This window comes from Fistularia commersonii, chromosome 34 (assembly GCF_037954325.1).
Source record: "Fistularia commersonii isolate RoL2024-O1a breed Wild chromosome 34, RoL_Fcom_v1.0, whole genome shotgun sequence".
NCBI lineage: Eukaryota > Metazoa > Chordata > Actinopteri > Syngnathiformes > Fistulariidae > Fistularia > Fistularia commersonii.
The window spans coordinates 4231879-4254590 of NC_141317.1; the positions used below are offsets into that span (position 1 = coordinate 4231879).

The 22712-nt window shown below is 45.3% G+C and overlaps 1 protein-coding gene across 7 annotated transcripts in view; it reads left to right on the plus strand.

Moving 5' to 3' along the window:
* Nucleotides 1–277: 277 nt before the first annotated feature.
* scn8aa (sodium channel, voltage gated, type VIII, alpha subunit a) overlaps nucleotides 278–22712 on the plus strand; it is a 39505-nt gene continuing 17070 nt past the window's right edge. For 2 of the 7 annotated variants that reach the window (XM_086141168.1, XM_086141173.1), the window contains exons 1-18: nucleotides 278–417; nucleotides 3210–3543; nucleotides 7526–7643; nucleotides 8982–9072; nucleotides 9325–9453; nucleotides 10272–10363; nucleotides 12919–13122; nucleotides 13331–13394; nucleotides 13554–13695; nucleotides 15253–15459; nucleotides 15549–15830; nucleotides 16931–17245; nucleotides 18809–18944; nucleotides 19177–19415; nucleotides 20323–20496; nucleotides 20707–21063; nucleotides 21172–21645; nucleotides 22288–22405. In XM_086141168.1, the coding sequence (XP_085997294.1) occupies nucleotides 3265–3543; nucleotides 7526–7643; nucleotides 8982–9072; nucleotides 9325–9453; nucleotides 10272–10363; nucleotides 12919–13122; nucleotides 13331–13394; nucleotides 13554–13695; nucleotides 15253–15459; nucleotides 15549–15830; nucleotides 16931–17245; nucleotides 18809–18944; nucleotides 19177–19415; nucleotides 20323–20496; nucleotides 20707–21063; nucleotides 21172–21645; nucleotides 22288–22405 (3421 nt within the window). In that variant the 5' untranslated portion in view covers nucleotides 278–417; nucleotides 3210–3264. Of the gene's footprint in view, nucleotides 418–1016; nucleotides 1076–3209; nucleotides 3544–6217; nucleotides 6270–7525; nucleotides 7644–8981; nucleotides 9073–9324; nucleotides 9454–9973; nucleotides 10066–10271; nucleotides 10364–12918; nucleotides 13123–13330; nucleotides 13395–13553; nucleotides 13696–15252; nucleotides 15460–15548; nucleotides 15831–16930; nucleotides 17246–18808; nucleotides 18945–19176; nucleotides 19416–20322; nucleotides 20497–20706; nucleotides 21064–21171; nucleotides 21646–22287; nucleotides 22406–22712 lie in introns of those variants that run through there. The other 5 variants (XM_086141170.1, XM_086141171.1, XM_086141172.1 and 2 more) reach the window with 5 other exon arrangements.

The following is a 22712-nucleotide window of genomic DNA, read 5'->3' on the forward strand; positions in this document are numbered from 1 at the left end:
TGGCCGGTGTTTTTGCCCCTTCCGGTAGTAAACCCCCTGATCACATCCAGCCCGGGGAAAAAGAGGGGGTGTGGGGGTCGAAGGCTGCATGGGTGGGGGGGGGGCTGGATGACCTTTGCAAAAAACAAAAAATATATATATTTTTTGTCGTTTAAACGAAACACACCGGCCGACACTCCCTCACATTCTGCTGAGGGTCATCAATTATGCAGGGAGGCTGAGGGAGGGAGGGGTGGAAGAGAGAGACAGATAGAGAGAGAGAGAGAGAGAGAGAGAGAGAGAGAGAAAGAGAGAAAGAGAGAAAGAGAGAGAGAGAGAGTAGCAACAATATGGCGACAACCGCAGTTTCTCCTCAGCCCGTTCCACATCTGCAGTCCTGCAGCGGCGACCCGGCTTCTCTGTAACGCACGCCTCAAAGTGAGTATCATTCAATTCGGTCCTTGTAGGGGGGAGAGAAAAAAGAAAGGAGGGGATGAAAATGTCTGGAGGTGGAGTTGGATTATTTTCTGTCTGTCTGTAAATGTCGCAGAGCTGCACACTGCCCTGCATTTTTTTTTGGAGGAGAGAGAGAGAGAGAGAAAGAGAGGGAGAGAGAGGGAGGTGCAGGTGGTGCGTCTGCATTCGTCCATCGCTTGGAACCGGACTGCGAGAGGAAATACATATATTTATCAATCACTCGATCATGTTTATTAGGTGATGCGTTCACGTCCAGCATCCCGGGCGGTGGTTTAGACACCCGGAGAAGAGAGAGAGAGAGAGAGAGGTGGTTGTTGTGGTGGAGGTGGTGCTGGAGGTGCGGGTGAGGGTGGGGGGGGGCGACGATCCTGCAGTCTAGGCTCGGTGGAAGGGGGGGAAGGATCGCCTCCGATCCCAAGCAGGCGAGAATGTAAAGGCTTCCCCCTCCTCCTCATCTTCTTCTTCCTCCTCCTCCTCCTCCTCATCCACCTCCTCCTCCTCCTCCTCCTCTTCTTCTTCCTCCAAAAGACCATTTTGGATCCCCTAACCCTCCACCACCCCCCCCCGCCGGATTTTTACAGGACAGACTAGCAGGCTTCGAGAAAGATGCGGATGCTATGTGAGTATCCCGATTTCCCTTCATCCATCGATCGCCCTAAAGCGCATCTCCATCTGATCCGGGCGCCGCCGCTCCGCGCACGTCAACCCGCCTTTATTTCCCCGTCGCGGTTTGCATTTATGGTCTGTTTTTTTTTTTTTTTTTTTTTTTTTTTGGTGGTTTGTTTTGTTTTTGTTGTTGTTGCTCGGTGTTGTGCGTGCGAAGAGGAGCCTGGATCGATTCGGCCGTCGACATGGCTCCACGGGTGTGGTGCGCATCCTCCGCGGCGACGCGCAAAGAAAAGGCGCAAAGGATAGGCAGAGAAAAAGGATGGTTTATATTTATTTCTTTTTTAGGGGAATGGGGGGGGGGGGGCGATGTTGAGCTGTCGTGATTCACAGAAAAAAAAAAACGCGGTTGCACACAGCGTGACATTTTCCACATACAAACCACCCACTGCAGCAGTGCCGCCGTGGACGCGGGCCGCTCCCCCCACCCACCCACAGCCACCCCGACCCCCCCCCGCCCCACCTGCGCAGTGCAACCTCCACCTTCTCGGTCGAGGAGCAGAACTTGGACGTTCAACATGAGAGAGAAATGCCCGCCGATGATGTCGCCGTCCGTCGGACCCCCCCGCGCCCCCACACCCACACCCACACCCACGACCCGCCACCCTCCACCCGCACCGTCCTTATGAATGATCGGCTTTAGTAAACAAGACTGCGTCTCCTCGGGATGGGAGGGCAGCTGGGTGGAGGTGGAGGTGGGGATGGGATTGATGGCGCAAATGCCGCCGTGAAAAACGATCGCGTGGGTGGGTGGGTGAAGGCGCAAGCTGCAGGCCCCGTGGGCCGAGACACAGCGCGGCGGGGCGAGAGGGGCCCCTCATCCCCCTCACATTGGGGAAGGGATGGAGAAACTGCGGGGCCTCGACAGACGTCGAGCTCTGCAAGAAGGCCTGGCTCATGTTCGACGCGTTTATTCTGTGTGTGTGTGTGTGTGTGTGTGTGTGTGTGTGTGTGTGTGTGTGTGTGTGTGTGTGTGTGTGTGTGTGTGTGTGTGTGTGTGTGTGTGTGTGTGGTGCTGAAGCGGACAGCGCCAGCAAAGCAGCAGAAGGCTCAGTGACAGAGGTTCCAGGGTCCATTTTAAAACAGACTTCTTGACGCAAACGCATGCTGTTATTATTATTATTATTATTATTATTATTATCAGCACCTTTTAAGTGGCAGAACTGAGTGTGAGCTGGGAAATGACAGGGCTTGAGATTCAAACAGTGAAGCCCCTCAGGTGTGGCCCCTCGTGTCCCCTCTGTCCTTTATCACATGCTTGGTTATTGACCCCGAAATGCCTCGCTCCTCCACCGACAATTCCCCCCTAAACATCGCACCGGGGTTCATCTTAAATATACTGGAAATACAAATCCAAGGGGGTAAAACCCTGTCGGGCTTCCCTATTTTTTCCCCCCGATATGTAGATTAGATCCTTCCTCTTCCATGTAGTGTATAAAATGTCAAGCGCTACGATGAAGCATGGATGTACAAATAAATAGCAGTACCATCCTTATGTTATCTTGGAAGAATTACGTCCACATAAGACCATTTTAGTGCTATTAATCCTCTGTCTTCACAAGTGCTTTTATTTTCTGGAGCGATTTTAGTGAACAAGATGCTGTCATTGTGCGCAAAAGGAGACAATGAACAAAGACGCCTACAAACGTCTCGCGTGGACACGGGGACGTTTTACTTCGACCCGGATGAGCACACGGCGTGTGAAAGCTGCACGAGACAAGATTTTACACGCGGGTTGCAGATGTCGGACGCCAAACAGCTGACCTTTAAATGTTCCCGCCTCTCACCGGCTGATGTTTGGGTTCACAGCAGCTTTGTGAAAAATAACAGGAGGCAGGTCTGTTGTCTCAACACAACCGCCAGGATTCGGTTCTAGAGTCTCGCCGTCTTCGTTAAGCATCGACCGATTTTGGCTCTTTGTTGAAGGCTTTTCAGCCACGCAGCTAACAGGTGGCTAAATGTGAATTTTACACCATCATGTCATGTGGGGATATTTAACCTTTCCATATTTCATTTCGCAAATCGTGTTTACTTTTTATCGTGAATTTTAAGCGAGTCCTTCCTCTCGTTCTCTTCCTTCCCCGCAGAGCTGCTACAGTGGATGGTACAAACCTAAAGACCAATTAGTTGCAGGATGAAAACATGGCTGCACCCCTTCTTGCACCGCCAGGACCTGATAGCTTCAAGAAGTTTACTGTGGAATCTTTGGGGGCCCTTGAGCAGCGCATCAACGAGGAGAAGAACAAGAAGCCGCCCAAGCAGGACAGCAGCTACCGTGACGACGATGACGAGAACAAACCCAAGCCCAACAGCGATTTGGAGGCTGGGAAGAGCCTGCCCTACATCTATGGGGACATCCCTAAAGGAATGGTGGCGGTACCACTGGAGGACCTGGACCCATACTACCTGAACTCTCAGAAAGTGAGTAGGCAAATTCCTAAAACACACACTCTCACACACATACTCCTCTCGCGTTTACGCTTAAAAACGAGGTTGTTTCTGTCAAGGGTTGGGTATCAAAAGTGAAGAACCGCTTCTCCGGGCCTTAAACCCCCGCATTCTCCTCCCATTCAAAACCCTTTTCGTTTGTCTTTTTAATCAGTCGACTCAATGAACGGATAAATCAAAATATGAATTAAAAAACAAAGCAGGTGCGAAGTATTTGAAACGGCGGCTTTTTATACCCAGCCCTGTATATGATTTTGAATTTGAATTCATTTACCTCGGCTCTTAAAGGACGCCGCTCTGGCACTGGCGGCACGTTAATTCAAGATATTGTTGTTCCGCTCTGCCTTGATTGTAAGAAACCGTTCACTCACAAACAAACTTTCATCTCGGTGAATAAAAAAATGACAGGAAAAGGCAGCTGCGGTTATTTTCCCGTGCCTCCCGGCGCCAGGAGGCGGGCGTCCGGGTGTTAGATCGACGTGATGTTCGACACGGTCGTCTTCCAGGTAGCCTCGCGTGACAGTTTGAGTCATTTCGAGAAAACGGGATTACGCGTCCCTTCTTTTAGACCTTCGGGGTTTGTGACCAGCGGGTCTTTGCTGTAACTCAGACCTCCTTAGAGAGCGTCGGGAAAAAGGACCAGAACTGTCGAAAGGCCTTCGTTCCACATGATGGACTTCCCTAATTGTTCAGAGTTTAATTTTTTTTCCCCAGCGGTAGTCAGTCAGTCATGACCAAAGTTCAGAAATGCAAATACTTTAACCTGATCCAGTCTCACTGGAACTGGAGAGATAATGCAAGCTGGTAGCACGCGGGGTAAAAAGCGCCAACATTTTTTGCTTTTTTCGGAATACACCGTCTGTGCCGTGAATGAAGGGTTTATCCTGACGAGAATATTTGATCATAAAATGGCTTCCCTTCCCCCGAGCTTTAATGGAGAGGTAAAAGTGTAGTAAAAAGCCAGTTTCGTGTCGGTGTTTTTATCAACAGGCAGGAGCGGCGTGGCTTAACTCTGGCACCATGGTAACGTTCTTTGTTTTGTCTATTTTTAAACAAAGAATTATATAACAGAATGGGCTTGCTTCTTTTTCTTTTCTTTTTCGGTTCAAAATGGTCTCTGCCAATCACACGGTCTTTTCAATACTTGTCCGCTATTGATGGCGCCGTTGTGTAACTCGATCCGAAAACCCTCCAAAGCGCGCCTTTAAATTATCGCGAGCCGTACCTGGAAAACACCTTCGGTTTTCTGTCGGTTTACCCGTGTGTGTGTGTGTGTGTGTGTGTGTGAGTGTGAGTGTGTGAGTGCTCCGAATCCCTCTCTGCCTCCCTTCTCCGCCTGTCTCTGTCTCGTACCTCCTTGTCTTTAAAACAGTGCGCACTGGCTGTTATATAACACACGAGTCCAAGCGCTAAAGAAGGAGACACGATTCGGATGACAAAAGGCAAACATGTCCGGTGTTATTTCCGACCGCCGTTAAATGCACCGAGTGACACTCTCACAGATGCATGTAAGCCGCACACGCTTCTTTATGCCTCTCGCGTTCGCTTTCTTGACACGCGTCTGTCTCCGCTGGCGTCTGGCTTCCAGCAAAATCTAGTTACGGCCCTCGGTCTAGTCTGCTCTCGATGCCAAAGGGAGCCGGTGCCGCCGGAGCTCCGGCAGCCGGAGCAGCCGTGACGTCAGATCAGGTGGTGACCTTGATGGAAGAGCGTTGCTCTGTATGTCTTTGTCACCGAGGGGCGGCGGGACGGCTCTCCGTGCATTTCTGGCAGGGGATGGGTTGATATGTGTGCGCGTAAATGAAAGCAGTTTATCATCACACTACGGGGGGTGGATTTTTTTTTCAAATCATGTCATAGCTGAGGAAGAGGGCCAGAAACACTGGCTGGGTGATGACGCAGCGGCCGTCCCTCCCCGCCCAGGCTGGCCGGCGAAGCCGAGCCAGTTCGGTTCGGGCTCGGGGGGGGGGGGGGAGGAAACAAATCGTTTTCGGCGCTAAACGGCGGGAGAGCGCAGTAGTGCTGGGGACAGGTATAAAATGGATGACCTGAAATTGTTGTAGTCAAATGAGGAGTGCTCTCTTGCAACGTAACTTTGAAATGATAAAAGAACCTTCAGATCCAACGGAATACAGAGTGCATCGCAGTTGCACTGGAAAGGTCTAAATATCATGACAGATGGTTTGCTGATGTTGGCTCATATTTGCATTCTTCATCTGACGCCAGATCATCCGTTTACTCTCTCTCTATATATCATCTTATTCTTTGTGCACCCGAACGGGAGTCCTTTTGGGTTAAAGGCGTTCTGAAACGCACTGCCGTTCACCGTTAACCACAGCGGTGGGAAGCAGCAGGCCCTATCAACGCTGTTGTTGCCCTCAAAACTGCAGCTGGATGGCTGGAGCTTCTGTGTTGAAGCTGCTTTATCTCCTCTCTCTCTCTCTCTCTCTCTCTGTCTCCCTCTTGCTTGTTCCTCATCTGCTGCCCATCCCCCTCCTCCTCCTCCTCCTCCTCCTCCTCCTCTCCGTCTTCTGCCCAGCTCCTCTCGCTCTGGCTTCCATCACCCTGCTTCTTCTTAGCCTGCTGCCGCTACAGTTGCTGCCCGCCCGCCCGCCTGTTTCGCTCGCCCTCCATCTCTTTCTGCTTTTTCCCTCTCGCCTGCTCTCCTCTCTGCTCAACTCAGGCTTATGAAATTTTCAGTAGGTTTGCAGCAGTTTAGTCATGCATTAGAGGGGGGGAAAGAAAAACGTACATACGTAGCGGTCGTATGTGTGGATGACAAACTGGCCGATGCACGTGTGCTGATAGATGAGTGTGTCTCCTTGAATGTATGTATCATCCGGGCGTTGGTTGTGAAGACGCGCGAAGAAAAAAAAAATGCACATAATGGGTGCATTTAATACGAAATGTCACGTCAGCAGCCGCTGAGATTGTTGTCTAAATGTGTTGCTACTGCTGACTATAACGCTGGCTAAAAATGCGACGTTTATTCAAACCGAATCTGGATTAGATTCGCTCGCAGGTTTCAATATGGAGGGTTCGCGGGTCCGAACCGGCACACGCCCTTCCAGCAAACACCTCTTTGTTGCATTTTCAGCGTCCTGTACTCGATGTTGACATTTCTTCTCAACATCAGCATTTTACGCACTCACCTAATTTCTGCGGGAAGTGCACTGATTATATGCTGTCATGTGACATCACCACAAGGCCCGTTATTGCACCCCTCCCTGCACACCACCCGCTTTCACTGTCTCTAGCCTTCAGCATGGATTTGACGGCTCTGCAGAGCTAAATGTAGTGAGGGTTGCCTTGTTAAAAGCACGGGGGCCCATATCACTTGTGCAAATGCACAGAGTCTCATTAAAGTTTCATGCAAATCGCCATGTTTTATTTAAACAATTATGAGGTTATCCACAGAAAGAGGCTTTCCGGCTCCTTTCAGTTTTGCTTGGTTCCTTCCCTCAAAACCTCCAAAGATGGGAAACACAGAAGCGTTGGCAGTTCTCGCTGTTTCTCTCACACGCACGCGCGCCAACGTTCGGGGGTATTTTCAGTGGCAAAGGAAATATGGTATTATTCAGTGACTGGGACAACATATCAGCTCCAGAAACACCCTGTGATCGATTACGCATCGAGGGCGTGAAGCATCAAAAGAAACACAGCGTCCTGAAAAGACAATCCTTGGGTTTTCATTGAAAGAAAACTGAAAAGGGTGGATGGTTAATCTGGGGATTTGGTCAATTCCAAAAAAAGGTTAAACTCATAAAATGGCAATTGCGTCCCCTTGGCCGGAAGCCCTCGATGTGCATACAGTTTATAGACTAACTTAAGTTTCTTTCTTGAATGCTTCTTACTGTGATTGTTGTTGGTGTTTTTTCATTCTCTCACGTGTGTTCGATTTTTCTGAGATGATGGATTAACACTGAGACTCTCTTTTTTTCTCTTCTCTCCACAGACATTTATAGTGCTAAATAAAGGGAAGACAATCTTCCGTTTTAGTGCCACACCTGCCTTGTACTTCATAAGTCCTTTTAATCCGGTTAGGCGAATAGCTATTAAAATTTTGATACATTCATATCCTTTGAAATGGCGTTTTAACTGCAAAGACAAAGACTTTCCTGTGTTCATATGTTATTCATGATGATATGTCCTGTCCCTCAACTTGTTCTTATGCTGATGTTTTACTTGACTGTTTCTTGTAAAAGAGATGCTCTTATTGCGGCGCAGTCTAAAAGTGGTTGACAACTAAGAAATAATGTTTGGGATAAAAGTAGGACGGTTATATCTTCTAGATGCCCGTCACAAAAGCTTATACAAGAGGCTGTTCTCTTATTGTGAGAAAGGACTAGCACAAGTGATGAGTCATGCTTACCAGTAACCCCAGCTAGTGGTTCTTCACCAAGCCCGTTATTTTTAAATGTATTTTTCAACGCCGTGCATGTATCCCACAGATTGAGAGGTGGAATATTTAAATTCAGCCACATCTGATTGGATCTCTTTGAAATAGGTCAAATTTGCCATTTGATCGACCGAACATTGGAAATGACACTGGACGCCATTCCTGACCGATATAGCGGCTCTCCTTTACCTACAGTTACAACATATACAAGCCCCAGCCGGCGGATATCGAATTATCAGTATAAACCCTCTACGTTATTGCGTTGTAAATGATACACAGGCAGCGACACGGCATCGTGTTTACAGAGAGATGCTTGTTTAGATCACATTGTTGCTTGACAACGTGAAAATATTCCACACCTCTCCACGGGGAGATGAGAAATGCACATACATAGACACGTCCCACTCCTTAACCTATTCTAGATTGGAGGAGCAACACTGAATTAGCAACATTCTATAAAAAATAAAATTGGCATGAATAGTTCATAGAAATGTCCAATATAGTGACAAATAAGAATTTGGGTCATTATGTCAAAATCCAATCGAAGGTAGCGTCCGCTTCTGTTGTGTCCTTTAGACTCCTTTACAATCCAGCTAATCAATTCAAGATGACTTTTTTGCGTCACAGTTTCTAAAGTCAGCTTGTCATTTGATTGTCATTGATTTTTTTTTTTCTAGATACACCGATAATGACTTTAAATTTCAACTGACCTCAGTATATGATGTTGTGATTTTATTTCATGTAAATATCTGTGATTTGACTATGAGTGTAGCACAGGACATACCATATTTATATATATCTAGATAGATAGATGGATAGATAGATGGATAGATGGATAGATGGATAGATAGATAGATAGATAGATAGATAGATAGATAGATAGATAGATAGATAGATAGATAGATAGATAGATAGATAGATAGATGCAGCTATATGTTTTGTGTTTAGAGATATTTCACAATGTTTATGATCGACTCCACAGTTTGGATTTTTTTCCTTAACCTGCTCCCCACTCTTTTCAGCATGATCATTATGTGTACTATTTTGACCAACTGTATATTCATGACCTTTAGTGATCCTCCCGAGTGGTCAAAACAAGTAGAGTAAGTACTCATTCAGTATTTTTACCCATCAGTGTGAATGCGTGCGAAAGATTAATGGTTGAATTAACTCCTCGCTCAAAACAAATGTAAAGTCAAACATTGTATTTCAACTGTATATCACTTCAGATTCTTGTTTTCAATGTGATTAAATCAGCTTTATCGATGAGTACGTGCTAATATACAGCATTTTCATTTTGTAGCGTTTCCCGAAGACGAGCGTAAACACTGATCCTGTCAACACTTGTTTTTCAGGTACACGTTCACAGGAATTTATACATTTGAGTCTCTTGTAAAAATCACGGCACGAGGATTCTGTATAGACGGGTTTACATTCCTAAGAGATCCATGGAACTGGCTGGATTTCATGGTCATTTCAATGGCGTAAGTATTTTTCTCTCATCAATCTAATCGACGGCCGACGCTGAAATTCGATGTGCAGAAAAAAATCGCCGTCTCTTTGTGATGAGCGTTGGCGAAGGCGAAGGGGCCGAGGGGGTGGGTTTCGGTGCTGCGGACGACCGTTCATCTTCCTCTCTTTCTGTGGGATAACCCGTGCATTGTGTTTCCTCCATTGATCTCAGCCTTCTCTTGCGTTTCTCTTGGGGACTTGTAGGTTTCCATCTGACACTCGTCGGCCTCCCCGAAAGCACCCGCACTTCCGAACCATTTCTCCTCCCCTTCTGAGTTGTGTTCACCTTCTTTCTGAGTCCACGACATCCAGTCCGTCGGCTATCTGCCGCTCATTTGACATCCCGAATCTGACCCCCCTCTCATTCCGAATCACCGATCAGATCGCAGATTATTAATCGAGCACATGGTCCCTCTGTGTGTGAACTGACCTATTTCACCTCATATCTGTGTGTAAATAACCAGCTGTTGTAACTGTGGTTTGATCCTGCAGGTATATAACAGAGTTTGTAAACCTAGGCAATGTCTCAGCTCTGCGCACGTTCAGGGTGTTGAGGGCATTGAAAACTATTTCTGTAATTCCAGGTAAGACAGGATGGGGTGGGGAATGGTGGGGCGGGGTCGGTGTTAGGTGTGTGTGTCTTTCTTTCCTTTTTACCTTCCACCCTTTTCCTCAGTGGACAGGCTCTGTGAGTGGCGTCGTTTCCTCCTGGTTCGGTGGTGTTGTGCTCTTGGCGTGTGTGGTTTTTGTCATTGTGTTTGTTTTGTGTGTGATCCTTCCCCTATTTCAGATATATAACAGAGTTTGTGGACCTGGGCAATGTATCTGCGCTGAGAACATTCAGAGTTCTCCGAGCATTGAAAACTATCTCTGTCATTCCAGGTGAGACTCAGTTTAAACACTAAGGCTGATCCTCTCACCCTTTCTTTTCTACTCACTATTATTATGATTACGATTATGATTTAAGCGACAAACGAAATAATTGGAGACAGACATTTTTTGATTTATTTTTCCTCAAAAATTATCAAAAATGGTACTAATACATTTTTGATAGGCTTTGCAGTCTCCTCTAGGGCCCTCCAAAGTGTCTGCACTCTCTTCTGCCCAACTAGCGCTCTCATTATGAGACTCGTTTCCAAGGCAGCTGTGTCTCTCTTCACAAATAGCTTTAAACCCACTCCTTTCACTAGGGTTTTTCAGAACTAGCAGATGCCCTTTTCTGTAGCAAACGCAACGTAATTTACACATGTTCATCCGTAGGACAAAAAAAAAAAAAAAAAAAAAAAAATGAGGCGACTTTAAATGGTATTTATCAGATATGAATAGATTGCAGATTTTCAAATTTGCAAGCAATTCTTACAGTTCAGGACATCACTTAAGGTAATACTTAATGGATCGCCATTGGGGAAATTTGAATTTTTAAAATCAATGTGTAAGTGAAATTAAAAGATCCATGCTATGTTGCACATTGTCCCCTGCTATTTAAAATTGGGAAAAAAAAGACAATTCCGTGTATTTGGGATCAAAAACCATAAAAAATCAACCTTGTACATGTTGATGTTTCCTATAAGAATTGACCTAGCTCTTAGAGAGATCCCACAGAATACATATTATTTATGTATGAAGACTGCCAAGCCTAGTTTGTGAACATATCTCTTATGCTGCATGATGCTTTTCAGTCACTTGCTTTTACAATATTAACCTACCAAGAGCTTGGCTGACAAATGGCATTGAAAGTTTGATTTGCCCTCCTTTGTTTTTTTTTTTTTTTTTTTTTTTTTATTTTTTAGTTTGATTCTTGATTTTGTTTTCTTCTTACAACTTACTTGAATGATATATAAGTATATATATATATCACCCTGAAGAAGAAGAAGCTCACATTGTAGAGGTTGGGGACACAGATGGGATGGTTGATTGACCTATTGACCCTTCTGAAAGACTCACCTGTCTCTATACAGACAGAGGTTGCTGACCAGATGTTGTACTTGCTGTCGATACCTTTTTATACATAAAGGAGCATTTGCAAATCTGAATATAATCTCAGCAAGCAAAAAAATTGAAGTGCCTTCTGAGCTGCCTTCACAAAAGGAGTTTTCGGATAGAGTTTGGTGAGGCTGGTATGAAGCCGTGAAGCCGTACAATATATTAGCACGTAGCCCGTTAGCTTGGCTCGTAGCAAAGCTAGGCTAATTTTTTTCCACTCAACTCACCTGAAGCCTTATTATCATTGGACAGACACGCCTCCAAGTTTTTAATTTACCGCCCCCAAGAGACTTAAATGCGACGCGAGGATTCCTCTAGAACCATTTGAATCGCCCGAAGTTGAGTTTAGTGTTTTTTCTAAAACCGTCTCTGGAAAAACCCAGCAGAGCTTTTTCCGAGATTAATCCGAAGCCCTAATATTTAGTGTTTCTTGGAGTATTCGTGCGGCCTGTAAATCTCACCGCGCATGCAGGGGGCCGACAAAGAGAAGGGTTGCGGGTCAACCTTGAATCCCTCAGGGGCCCATGTGAAAGCTGACCAGAGGATGCACGACCCAAAGGTAAAACGCTTTTGTCTTTAGTGAAACCGTGAATGAAATAGACCGCAGGGTCGTAGTTTGGGGAGTCAGCGCTTTCCTTATGACACCTTGTTCAAGACAGTTCAAGAAAGTGCCCACACTGACACTGGCATTGAAATCGCTCCTGTTCAGCCTTGGAGTTTAAATGACCTGCATGTGGTTTCCAGCCCCCCTGCCTGTGCCTCTGTCCCTCTCATGGCCCCTTGTTGTGCTGCTGTGCTCTTTATTATAGATTTCTTCTCACTTTTCTTCAGCCTTCCCCCTCTGTTTCCCATCGCTGGCGATAAAATGCAAATCCTTTCTTCTACAAAAAAAAAAAAAAAACGGTAGAAGGATTTGGATCCATTGCAAAATTCATGAGAAATACAAATAGGGTGGGAAGGCTCTTAAATATTTGTTTGTTTTGTTTCTAGAGATGTTTTGTATGAAATCTGTCAATTTTGTCCAAAATGTATTACTACCTGAAAATTATCCTTTTTATTTTTAAACTGTGACATTTTGGCTTCTATAAATACCCCCCTCAATTTAGTTGCAAATGAATCTCTCCTGTAATTATGCACCCTTTTGTACACCCATCTATTTCATATATGCTTAGTTAGAACTGGGTGTTTTCTCACAGCATAGAAATAGAACCCTGGAGAGGAATTAGTTTATAATTATTACTGGCCACAGAATATCGTTTCTAGTAGAAGTACACTCTCCAGTTGTATATGTGCTGGGGCACTAGCAGCTCATGCATCACCAGTATGATTTGTGTATGTGTGTGTGTGTGTGCGCCCGCCTGTGTGTGTATGTGTGTGTGTGTGTGTGTGTGTGTGTATGTGTGCGTGCATATGTGTGCGTGTGTGTGTGTTTGTGCGTGGGGCTACCTTTTCAGGCCTGAAGACTATTGTGGGAGCCCTGATCCAGTCTGTGAAGAAGCTGTCGGATGTGATGATCCTAACAGTCTTCTGCTTGAGTGTCTTTGCACTTATTGGTCTCCAGCTCTTCATGGGCAATCTGCGCCACAAGTGTGTAATCTGGCCAATCAACACCAACCTGACCAAAAGCTTCGACTGGGATGAGTACATCATGAACGACAGTAAGTAGAGGCGAAGCTTTGCCAGGGGTATGAGTCAGCCCGAAACAATATGTCGCTTTGGCAACGGAGCGGGGCGAGGAACTGATGTAAAAACGAATCAGGCTAGTGTGAACATGCATGAGCGAACGGAAGTTGCGCGCTGAGAAGCTGCTGTTGTCGCTGAATACAAGAGAAGTGATTAATGGTGGCTGTTTTTCTTTTTCCTCAGCTAATTTCTACTTCCTGCCTGGTCAGGTAGATGCTCTTCTCTGTGGGAACAGCTCCGACTCTGGGTGAGTTGCCTTTACCGCCGTACCTTCGCTGTCACTGATCCGAACCACTACCTGCTTTGTCTGTTCTCGGTATGATCGGATTAGATTACAAGTATAAACTATCGCTGAGTCATTCTCGGGCCTCTCTCCCCCCCGTTCGCGCTCTTTTCCACCCCTTAGCCGCTGCCCGGAGGGCTACACATGCATGAAAGCTGGGAGGAATCCAAACTACGGCTACACCAGTTTTGACAGCTTCGGCTGGGCCTTCTTGGCTCTCTTCCGACTCATGACACAGGACTTCTGGGAAAACCTCTACATGCTGGTAAAGCGGACGTTTCAAACATATCGTTTCGTTCCACCGGGTTTCCACATGGCACGTCTGTTTGACAGCACAAAAGACAATGCGATGCTCGGAGAGACCGATGAAAAATTAACGATAGGTAGCTATTTTGCAAATTAAGCATGTCAAATATTGAATCGTGTGTCTTTACTGTGTGACGGTGCCATTTTTTTTACATGTTTATCCACCTGTTAGCTTGTCAGAAATTGGGGGGCTACAATTAACAATTTATACCTGAAACTAGATAGAGATTATCTAAAACCCATGTCCAATTTTATTTGGTTGGAAGTTACCCATCAGTGTCTACAGCCTGTCTGAAGAGTTGTGCGCTCAGTAGAAAGACCTGGACATTTTATGACCCGCTTCCTTTTTTATCCGGCCCGCCAAACTGTTTTCTTTGAATATTTAGATAAGTATTTTCAATCAATATTGAATTTAGAAACTCCTCATTTTTTCCTTTGGTTTAATGTTGTGTGGATGATTACATAAAAATAATGTCGGTACATTTATATGACCATGAATGATTTTAAAGTTGAAATAAAATGCCGAAAAATGTAAATATTTAAATTGCGATTATAATTGTGTTCGATTTTCCGATACCGAGTCGGCCCGCGCATAAAAAGAAAATAAGAAATGTGGCCCGCCAGCGAAAATAATTGTCCAACCACCGCTATAGCATCACACTATAGCGAAATGAGCCACGATCCGTTAGATTATATGATATATTTATAGAATATAATTATACGATTATAAAATGCAATCATACCCCAAGACAAACTGTTGATCTAAGTTCCCCAAGCTTCAGTACACCTCCCTGTCTGTCCCCTGTGGGCGGGTCGCTGCCTCCACCACCCTCCATCGGCCTGCACAATACTCCCCTGAAATGGTGGAGACCTTTCTGCCTCCACATGGTTGCGTGGAATGAAGGGGATATGAAATATTAACAGCTCAGGATTATAGTGTGACCCATAAAAGAGATGAGACCTGTGGAGAGATGATAGATAATTGATATGTAGCCGTGTTAGTGCTGGAAGTTAACATTTCTTTATTAATCCCGATGTGAGAGCTTTTTTTCTTTTTCTCTTAACTAAGGTGGCACTAACAGATAATTCTTCTGATTCCCTCCGGCTTTTAACGTCTGCTGTCAAGAATATGCTGTTTACGCCTTCGAGCACCAACTGTCGACTCGATTCTCAGTCGCACGGGGATTGAGCGTAACGTCATTCAGCGTAAATGATAAGGTTTCCTAAGGTGTTGCTGTGTGAGCTGTCAAGGCCTTGCGAACCAGTTTTTCCCACTTCCCGCCCCCCTCTGTTTCATTCCACGCCCACTTGGGTAGAAAACGCCTGTGCGGATTGAGAAGATACAGTGTGTCAGGAGTAATCGAGATTATTTATTTTACATCCGGAAATACTCGACCAGCCACCCTCTTTTCACCACGTACTCTGTAAATTCAGTATACGGTTTGAAGTCATGAGTAAAGTGTGTTTCTCTCTTCCTTCCCCTCCTCTTTATCTCCGCCGCTCCGCTGTCTAACAGACCCTAAGGGCGGCAGGAAAGACCTACATGATCTTTTTCGTGCTGGTGATCTTTGTGGGTTCCTTCTACCTGGTCAATCTGATCTTGGCTGTGGTGGCCATGGCGTATGAGGAGCAGAACCAGGCCACCATGGAAGAAGCCCAGCAGAAAGAGGAGGAGTTTAAGGCCATGCTTGAGCAGCTCAAGAAACAGCAGGAGGACGCGCAGGTCGGTCCTTGGAAGGCCGGACGCAGAATTTGTTCCTTAGTCATATCCGTATCATTGTTCCCACTTAATTCGCGTTTTTATCTCGCCAGACTGCTGCCATGGCAACTTCTGCGGGCACAGTGTCAGAGGATGCGGTGGAAGATGATGGAGGTGGGCGCTTGTCATGCAGTTCCTCCGAGATGTCCAAGCTTAGCTCTAAGAGTGCCAAAGAGCGGCGCAACCGCAAGAAGAAATGGCGACAGAAAGAACAGGAGAAAGAGAAAGGTGACAGCGAGAAGTTTGTCAAGTCAGAGTCTGATGACGGCAGCAAGAGAAGCCGCTTCCGCTTCCCTGATAACCGCCTCGGTCGAAAGTCTTCCATCATGAACCAGGTGAGGCGATGGAGAATCTGGCTCTTTATTTCGTTAGAGTATAGCGGCCAAAAAATGTTGTGACTCAATCGACGAATGAATTCCTCTTAGCGGTTTCCATTCCGAGGCTGCAGCATTGTGCGTGTCGGCGGTATTTCAAACTGCCTTTCCAACCACAACCGGAAGTTACTTTCTGGATATTCAAATGCTTACCAATGATGACGTTCTGTTGATTTTTATCTGAATTTTCAATCTGAAGTTTTGCTGCTTATGATCAGAAAAGCCCAGAGTGTGGGTGAAAGTGGCGTGATCTTAATGTTTTGTCTAAAGACAGTAGGTGGACTTTTAACCAAGACTGTATGAAGCAAATAATGCAATTGGAATTCTTAGGTATTAAATAAATATCTCGGTGAGTAATGCCAGCATAGAAAACATGTTTTTTTAATTGTCAGAAGAGGAATATTTTTACTTGTGTGGTGCTGCACAATCACACACACAGAAAAGTATATAGAGGCCCAAGATATAGAAGCACATGTCCAGGCTCTGAATTATTCAACGTGGTTACATAAATGTTTAAGAGGCCTCACTTGGGCTTCACTGGCTCTTATATTGTGTTCAATGGGGCGGGATTTGAAAAACAACATAAGAAGGCCCGCTGATTTCGCATCAAGTTGCGTTTTTGCAGTGTTTTCCGATCGCTGTTCACTTTAGATTTAGCATTGTTGTCGAAACGTGATTTCAGCTGATCTAGCATACTTTGCACTAATAATAACAGCCGGATCGGCAACCCAGATAAATGTCATCATGAGTCCCGCGTTTCACCACGTTGAATCAGCTGTCTGTATCCCTGTCCTGTTCGAATGATTGTTACCGTGATAGCGTCAGATATCACTGACCCGATAATGTGTTCGTCTCTTATTTATTATGTCTCCGTTGCTCCAGCAGAATATGCATCCTCAGGGAGGAATTATTAACTTGCATTAAACTCAGCACAACCCACAGATGTTTCTTCCCATTCTGACCTTTCTAACTGATGACGAACCGCGTAATAAACGATCGTGCAGCGATTCAAAAATTGGCCGTGAATCTCGCTCATTTCCTCATTCTTCTTCTACTTCTAGTCCCTCCTCAGTATACCCGGGTCCCCTTTCCTGTCCCGCCACAACAGTAAGAGCAGCATCTTCAGTTTCAAGGGCCGCAGCAAAGATGTCGGCTCAGAGAACGAGTTTGCGGACGACGAGCACAGCACGGTGGAGGAGTGCGAGGAGCGTCGGGGCTCCCTCTTCAGCCCGTACCGGCGGAGCAGCTACAGCGGCTACCACGGGAAGAGGAACAGCACGGTGGATTGCAACGGCGTGGTGTCTCTCATCGGCCCCGGGCCCGGTGGACGCCTTCTGCCTGAGGTGAAAATAGATAAGGCAGCTACTGACGACAGTGTAAGGAAGTCAATGAGTAGACCTATCTAGGCATGGCCCCCTCTCGTCCGTTCCTCTCTTTCCGGCTCTCTACCCCCTCTGTCATCTTTGCAAGTGCGTATGTATCTCTTGGCTAACCGCTCGCGCCTCCCCCTCCCCCCGCCCTTGCAGTGTATGCTGCCCTCCGACAGTAGGCAAAGGATGGAGAACATTTTTTTTTTTTTTTTCCCCTTTCGTTAAATATACCGTAGCCAGCCCTGTATCAATAGCTTGGTAACTGGTTCTATCAATGACTTCCAGGCAATTTAGTTGTTTGAGTAATGTCAGTGTTTACATGCTTTTATCAAATTATTTACAGTACATGCACCATATGCACATAATTCCAGTGACAATTAAATAGGTATAATTTTCTTATACCAATGTTGACACTTCACATTTTGTCATAAAGATCAAAACTCATTAAGATTTTAATCATCCAGACATCTGTTGGATCTCATAGAGTTCCTGTATGACACACTGTAGTGATCAAACGCAAAATTAACAATTTTACCCACAGCATAAAATGCACCAGTGCGTTGATATGTTCCTCCTCCAGGCCTCCGGGTCCTCTGTGTGCCTGTGTGGGCAGATCTACTTTAGGAGGCGGAGGAGACAGAGGGGACCAGCACTGTAGAGCCTCAGACAATTTTATCTGCTTTCCTAATATACAGGATTTATTCCAAAGCAGATACACAAGTAACACACACCATCCTATCAGGCCATGATAATATAATTTGAGATCAAATGGAGGGCTGCTGTCCTTGTCTGTCTTGACCTTTCTCTGTTTTCCAAACTCCCCCTGGTCAACATTACTGAATTGGTTTTGTTTCATGGTAGTTAGCATGGTAGAACTAAACCCTAAAGTAGAGCAAGCAAGCATGATGAGTACAAAAATGGCTATGGTGTTTGTAATTTCCTCTCCTCTTCTTTGACTTGGAGCATGCTCATGCATGACAACTGGATTGATCTGAACCACTTGCGTCTATATAATCCTCTATTAATGCTACTTTTTTTTTTAAATGGTTGCAATATAAATTGTGTGGTTTCCAACTACGAAGATAATTTTCGCCAAAATTCGCAAATAACGACAAAAATGGCCAGATTCGGGAGACATTTTTTAACATCCACGTGACCTGATGATTATATTGCAATGACAGCAAAGCCTCTATTTTTGCATGAAAGAAGTGCAAATACATTCATGATAATGAAGCTCTCCTCGCACAAAATATCACGATACGTTTATTCTTAAATTGGGAAGAGCTAATTACTTTCCCGCGCAATTAGGTCAAGTAGCCTAAGATGTCTGCTCCCTCTTTGGCTGAGACCTGCATGAATTTTCAGCATACACACATCTTCCTCAAAACCAGGACTGAGACAGAAAACAATGAGACACAATCCTGACCCCACCCAAACGAAAATCTGAACTTCAACTACTTTTTCCTGCCAATGCTGTTGTGCACTTCCCTCCGCCGGCCCCCGGTGGTACTCTGGGATGGTGTTCATGTCCTCTCCATGGGTGCTTGATTCTTCCTCTCCTCCTAACAGCCAACAACTGAGGTTGAGGTGAAGAAGAAGCTGTCGGGCTCCCTGATGGTGTCTGTGGACCAGCTCAATACCTCCTTTGGGCGGAAAGAGCGGGCCAACAGTGTCATGAGCGTCATTACCAACACACTAGTGGAGGGTACTGCCACTTTAACCCAGCTATTTAACCTGCTCTCTCATTATTCTTTAACTAGGGCTGCTCTCATTTGGTTGATTAGTTTGACATGAATTTCCTGCTTAGCTGCTTTGCATATCCAGCATAATCAGATACATACAATTTCATACAATTTGCATACAATCCTTGGCATGCAGTGTGCCTCAAGTTCACATGTATGTGTGGTGTTGATGTTTGATTCGCGCTATGTCTTCAGAACTCGAGGAGTCCCAGCGCAAGTGTCCGCCATGCTGGTATAAATTTTCTAACACATTCCTCATCTGGGAGTGCAGCCCTACATGGCTGAAGATAAAGGAGATTGTGAACTTGATTGTCATGGATCCCTTTGTGGACTTAGCCATCACTATATGCATTGTCCTCAATACTCTCTTCATGGCGATGGAGCACTACCCTATGACCCCCGACTTTGAGTCCATGCTGTCCGTTGGAAATCTGGTGAGTGGCACAGGTTTTGCTTTCTTTGATTTCGTGCGATACAGTTTCTCCGCGGATAAACGTGTGTTTTGTGACCTTAATCGGCAGCCGTGTCATCGCCAATCGGGCGATGAAAGAAAAGATTTTCTATTGTTTTCACTGCCATGTGTACACATGTTCCTATCTTCATCCATCCCTGTTTTCCCTCCCAAACCCTATGGTATGAAGGAGCTACATGACTGTTTATTTCACTGGGACAAGCGTGTTTATCTACTTGTTGGCTGACCGGTGGATGACCTGCGTTAATATTTAATGGAGTCCGGTCAATGGGGGGCACTTAAAGTTGGCTCGAATCAGAACATGGGTTACTCAACCTTACCCTTGTCACGATTAGGACTTTTTGTAAATTGTTTTGAACTGAGCAGGGGCACCTGGTGTATGGTGCAACAGGACCACCGGTGTGTTTCTTCTTTCACAAAATGGATCGCTGGAATACTATACTTTATACCCGATCGGTGTTTGGTCGAAATGTCCCAGAGAAAATGCAGACATGGAAACATTTATAACCTATGTACTGATGAATTCATTCTGTTTTGTGATGAACTGTTATCCAGCGTTTAATTGTTTGTGTTTGCCATGTCTGTCATGTCTTTTCTCTCTAACTTTTCTAATCATTTACCTTTTGTGGACTTAAATCCAATGAGAGGCAAGTTCCTGCGATGAATGCTTTAATGCTCCTGCACAGTTGGATTGGTTAGCTCATGTGTTCTTATGTGTTTTTGTATTTATATGTGCAGTTACTATGTTACTATTCACTATGCCTTTACCATCTATGATCCAATGATGATTCATATATTTGCTTTTCCCGAAAGACAGATTATTAACGACTTTCATATTTTCTAAGGTTTTGTTTATTCCTACTTGCTAGGTGTTCACAGGGATCTTTGCCGGGGAAATGCTTTTTAAACTTGTGGCAATGGATCCCTATTACTACTTCCAAGAAGCGTGGAACTGCTTCGACGGTTTCATTGTGACTCTGAGTTTAGTGGAGTTAGCGCTGGCTGATGTTGAAGGCCTGTCCGTCCTGCGGTCATTCCGATTGGTAAATTGTCATTTTGCATTTAGAAATACAGATAGAAAGCAGAATCTACATTTTGTTTGTCATCGGCAAATAGAAAGATAACTGCACGTGCAAGCGCGCAGCACAATCGTATATTTATTCTGTAGTCCTCACAAGAACAGATCTGTATTGTAATCGGACTAACATATCTCTGGGAATTTATAAAGCTACTTTTTGCCCACCTCATTCCAGCTGAGAGTTTTCAAGCTGGCCAAGTCATGGCCGACCCTCAACATGCTGATTAAAATCATCGGCAACTCGGTGGGAGCCTTGGGAAATTTGACTCTGGTGTTGGCCATCATCGTCTTCATCTTTGCCGTTGTGGGCATGCAGCTGTTCGGCAAGAGCTACAAGGATTGTGTGTGTAAGATCTCGACCACCTGCGAGCTTCCACGCTGGCACATGAATGACTTCTTCCATTCCTTCCTGATCGTATTCCGGGTGTTGTGTGGCGAGTGGATTGAGACTATGTGGGACTGCATGGAGGTGGCAGGCCAGGCCATGTGTCTCATTGTCTTCATGATGGTCATGGTCATCGGTAACCTGGTGGTGAGTGCAATTTGCCTCCTCGCTCAACCTATATCAAAGAATTTTGGTCGGAGAATGAAAAGTTATCGTTTTATAACGACTTATCCATCTTACATTTTCCGTCCAAAGGTGTTGAACCTGTTTCTTGCCTTGCTGCTGAGCTCTTTCAGCGCTGACAACTTGGCCGCAACAGATGACGACGGGGAACCCAACAACCTACAGATTTCGGTCATGCGTATCAAGAAAGGTATCGCGTGGATAAAAGCAAAGGTACGAATCCTTGTGGCCAGTCTCATGAAGAAACCGCCGATGGAAGATGAGCAGAAGCCTTTGGACGACATGTATGACAAGAAGCTGAACTGTATCGCAAATCACACCGGGGTGGACATTAACCGCGACTTGGACTATGCAAAGAATGGCAATGGTACCACTAGCGGCATTGGAAGCAGTGTTGGCAAGTACATGATTGATGAGGACCACATGTCCTTCATCCACAATCCGAACCTTACCGTCTGCGTACCCATCGCTGTCGGAGAGTCTGACTTTGAAAACCTCAACACAGAGGACTTCAGCAGCGAATCGGACAATGAAAACAGCAAAGAGGTGAGATGTGTGTGTATGTGTGTGTGTGTGTGTGTGTGTGTGTGTGTGTGTGTGTGTGTGTGTGTAATCCTGATGTCCTTTAGACCATGAAAGACAAATAATAGACACTGCTGTATTAACAGAAAAAAAATGCTCTCCAAATATATACATATATGGTGTCTTACTGTTTGACTAGCACTACTCCTACTATTATTATTGTTGTTGCTGCCATAATAGCCCTCAGCTACTATAATCACTATCACGTCCTCTCTCAAAGGTAGAATACTTTTGCAATCTCAAAGGCTAATGTTACTCCATTACTTAACGTCATCATCTAGATTGGCTAAGCAGGAAGCCAGTGTTGGGAAAGTGGATATGTTGTGATGGGGGTCTTTGTACGAGTGCATTTAGCAGACCGGATGTTCTTCCATTTCGTACTTATTTGTGTTTTGATGAGTATGATGTGTTCTTCAAGACAGGTATTTTGAAAAGCTGATATTTTAATATTTTTTCCTCACTTTATAACATCAAGACAGAACACGAGCGAAATAATATTAATTATAACATTTTCTTCTGAGAGCGCCTCTGAGGATCTTAGCAATTCTTTGGCTTCGTAAGATTTAAATTTGTTTCTGCAATTACCCTCTGTCTGCGTCTCTGCAGCTGGATGACACCAGCTCATCGGAAGGCAGCACCATCGACATCAAGCCAGATGTGGAAGAGGTGGTAGTGGTGGAGACGGTGGAGGAATACATGGAACCAGAGCCTTGCTGGACAGATGGTGAGATTACTGCTCCCACCGCACCCATTAACTCCACTCCACAGCACAGAGACTCCCCAGGGCTGAGTGAAAAATGATAGGGCAGCAGGGTGAAGGACAGTTTCATTATAAAGGGTCATTCATCCATAGAGTCTGTCTGTCTGTTTGTTTGTCTGTCTGTCTGTCTGTTTGTCACCGTGCATAGTCAAGGGCTCGAATGTGCCCCCTCTTTCTCTTATTCATGTAGACAAATTCACCTTGAAATGTCCCCAAGCTTATTGATGGTATATATATATATATATATATACACTGCTCAAAAAAATAAAGG